The following is a 3,128-nucleotide window of genomic DNA, read 5'->3' as shown; positions in this document are numbered from 1 at the left end:
GCGCGACCGTAGAGGCGTTCGAACGCCATGAGGTTGAGATACATGTACTCAGTGTTATCATCGACAGTGAACACGGGGATGCTGAGGACGCCGTCCTTGAACTCGATGTCGTTGATGCTGCTTAACTGCCTGCTCTCGAAGCGGATGCCGGCCTCGTGCAGCTCAACCGCCGACCGGATGATCGTGTCCTTCTTCGGTGTCTTGAGATCCCTGTTCTGCTGCCCGCCGCGTTTCAGCAGGCAGCTGTGGAGCACGCCAAGGGGGTGGAGGCGCTGCCCCAGGCTCGCCGTGGACTTCCGCTCCCAGAAACTTTGCATCAGCTCGTCTACGTACTTCTCCACCTGCTGGAAGCAAAGTGTCCACAGGATTAAGCATAGCTCGAACATAAGAGAAGACAAACTTGCAAACTGGATTGGAAAGCGATCCAAGCTTGAGATGTATGGGCCAAAAGAGGGTCGACGTCTCTATCAATTCAGCAACATTTGCCTAATTTTCTCTGTTCGAATTTATATCGGGATTGCAGGTGGATATGGATGCTGACGAAGTCGCTTGTGATCGTCTTCACGAGATGAAGGGTGAGAGATCCTTCCTAATGATGCAGTAAATTCTATCCGATTGTCCAGCCGCGGTAGAATAGATATATATTCCTTGAATAAGAATAGTTGAGGTAACAATAATTTATAAATGGTAGAGAAGTACAGCGTTGCCCTTTGGTTCGGAGCAGTAGGTTTTCAATCCAAATCAATTCAGTTCAAACTAATTTAATTTATTTTTATTTTTATTCTAACAATTTAGACATCGAAGATTTCGATATTTTGTTGGGAGTGTTTTCGATGTATCTTTATAAGAAGGATTTGACATAATTCGACTGAATTCACCTAATGATAAGAGTGAAAGATGAACCTTTATTAGCTCCGAATCAACATACAGATAACCAAAAACTAATTTAACACAAACCAATCCAGTTTGGTCACTTGTAAGGAAAAAAACATCAATATGTTACAAACCAATCCCAATGAACCAAACAAATATCGGTAATTGAAACTTGTTCGTAGATATGAGAGGAAAACACAACTGAATCAAAAGATCCGTCTGGTCAAGCCATGTAAAGACGTAGCAATAAGAAAAGAAATCAAACCAAGCAGAGCATCACAGATTACGGCGACAGAGATCATGCAGATAGGTGGAACTGCAACATGGTGTAAATGGTCTGCAGCACCGTGAGAATCAACAAGACGATGGCGGCCATGAGTGAGAGGGTGGTCCATGGGCTCGTGAAGTAGGTGTGTCTGAGGTTGGCCCGATGCCTTCTCCAATCATTCTGGATATAATTCTTGACGTCGTTTTGGACCTTGCCGAGGCTGCTGCTGGGGTCGAGTACCACGTCCTTGGTCAGGCGGTTGAACAGCTCGGCGGCGGCCTCGTCGCTTCCCACCGCGTTCAGGATGATCCCCTTGTAGTGCAGCAGGTTGATGTCCTTGGCGGAGTCGATGATGTGGTCCATGAAGCAGACGAAGGAGGTGACGTCGTTGCCGGCGCGGACGTGGAGGCGCTCGAACGCCATGAGGTTGAGGAACATGTACTTGGTGTTGTCGTCGACTGTAAGTTTCGGCAGGCTGAGGACACCGTTATCGAACCAGATGTCAAGGAGGCTGTCGGACTCGCTCGTCTTGAAGCGGATGCCGGCCTCGTGCAGCTCAACCGCCGACCGGATGATCGTGTCCATCTTCGGCGTCTTGGGATCCCTGTTCTTCTTCCCGCAGGGTTTCAGCAGGACGCTGTGGAGCACGCCAAGGGGGTGGAGGCGCTGCCCCAGGCTCGCCGTGGAATTCCACTCCCAGAATCTTTGCATCAGCTCGTCTACGTACTTCTCCGCCTGTGGCATAGTTCAACGTCGAAAGACGAGGTAATAATTCAGGTAAAACGAAATAAGAAAGCGTAAAGCTGCACTTACCGTGCGATGAAGACCCTCAACGAGAACCAGTTGGTCCAAAACCAGCAGAGGCAGTTGATTCTCGATCATCATCATATCTCGCTTTATGTAGGGCACGTTGTGGTGAATGCCACTTTCGCTAAAGACGGGATCATCGTACGCGTAGCCATGGTCGGAGGACTTCTTCGTCTTGACGCGCATTATCTCGAGCATGAAGCAGCCATCGAGGATCATCAGCCGCAGGAACGATTCCTTATCCTTCCATCGCTCGTCGAGGCTCTGATAAGCCTCTTGCAGTCGCTCAAACTCAGCCTCCATGGCGGCCATGAACTCGTGGAAAGGCTTCTTTGCTTTCTTGAGGAAGTGGAGCAGTGCTCTGTGCTTGTGCTCCTCCATCGGCATGAGGTCATTCTCGCCATGGTGGTACGGGCCGAAGGAGACGATCTGGGGCGTGTAGACCGCTCTGTTCAATTTTTTTATGCAAGCAGGAACCCTGTATATGGACTGCTTCGACCATTGTTTGTTCTCGATTAGTGGATCGATTTTCTTGGACTGGCCATCGATCTCCACCACCCAGCTTTTCTCTCCCACGGTCCCATCGTCAATCTCCATCACCCGTGCCATGGAATACAAGAATGAGAAGTGGAGCATGCAGTTCACAGGTCTCAGGATGCTTTAAGCTCTTCTCTCCTCTCTACTTCTCAGTTACGATTACTTTTCCGTGGATGAAGGATGTGCACAACTTGATTAATCGGGAGAGAACAAAAAGGAAAGAAGACGTGATGGGTAATCGGAGCTTCACTGTCCGGTGTTCCTTTAAGAATGAAGCATACTGTGGTAGCAAGCAATTGCCATTATGCTCTTCCGCCCCGCTTCTTTAGTTTACGTCACCTGAGCTGTTCCCTCATGCACATAAAGTGGCACCAACGTCTACAAGACAAAATTTCATCCCTCTATCGCTGTGCATATATCAAAGCCACAGGCTTTTAGTGGCGCAAGGCAACAACAAAAGCAGTAAAACTGTATACTATGAGAGGGATACCTGTGGGGGTCCAGCTCATATGTGCCTTCGACAATTAATTTTTTTTGAGCTCAAATATTAATTAAAAGGTAAAAAATTTAGGGCAGCGACTTTGAGAGCAGTAAACACGGAGATAGAGAGAGAAAGGGGAAAGAGAAAAAGAAAAAAAAAAGA

At 48.1% G+C, this 3,128-nt stretch overlaps 1 protein-coding gene across 1 annotated transcript; it reads right to left on the bottom strand.

The window, feature by feature from the left end:
• Positions 1–1,056: 1,056 nt before the first annotated feature.
• On the bottom strand, positions 1,057–2,552 carry LOC135652690 (UPF0481 protein At3g47200-like). Its single transcript, XM_065173832.1, has 2 exons — positions 1,955–2,552; positions 1,057–1,876 (listed from the first exon to the last, which is right to left on the bottom strand). Exons 1-2 carry the CDS (start codon positions 2,543–2,545, stop codon positions 1,172–1,174), a joined length of 1,296 nt encoding a protein of 431 aa, XP_065029904.1. The 5' UTR covers positions 2,546–2,552; the 3' UTR covers positions 1,057–1,171.
• Positions 2,553–3,128: the final 576 nt, after the last annotated feature.

The sequence above is a fragment of the Musa acuminata genome, chromosome BXJ3-11 (assembly GCF_036884655.1).
Source record: "Musa acuminata AAA Group cultivar baxijiao chromosome BXJ3-11, Cavendish_Baxijiao_AAA, whole genome shotgun sequence".
NCBI lineage: Eukaryota > Viridiplantae > Streptophyta > Magnoliopsida > Zingiberales > Musaceae > Musa > Musa acuminata.
Note: the sequence above shows the minus strand (reverse complement) of the source record. Positions and strands in the feature narration are given on the sequence as shown.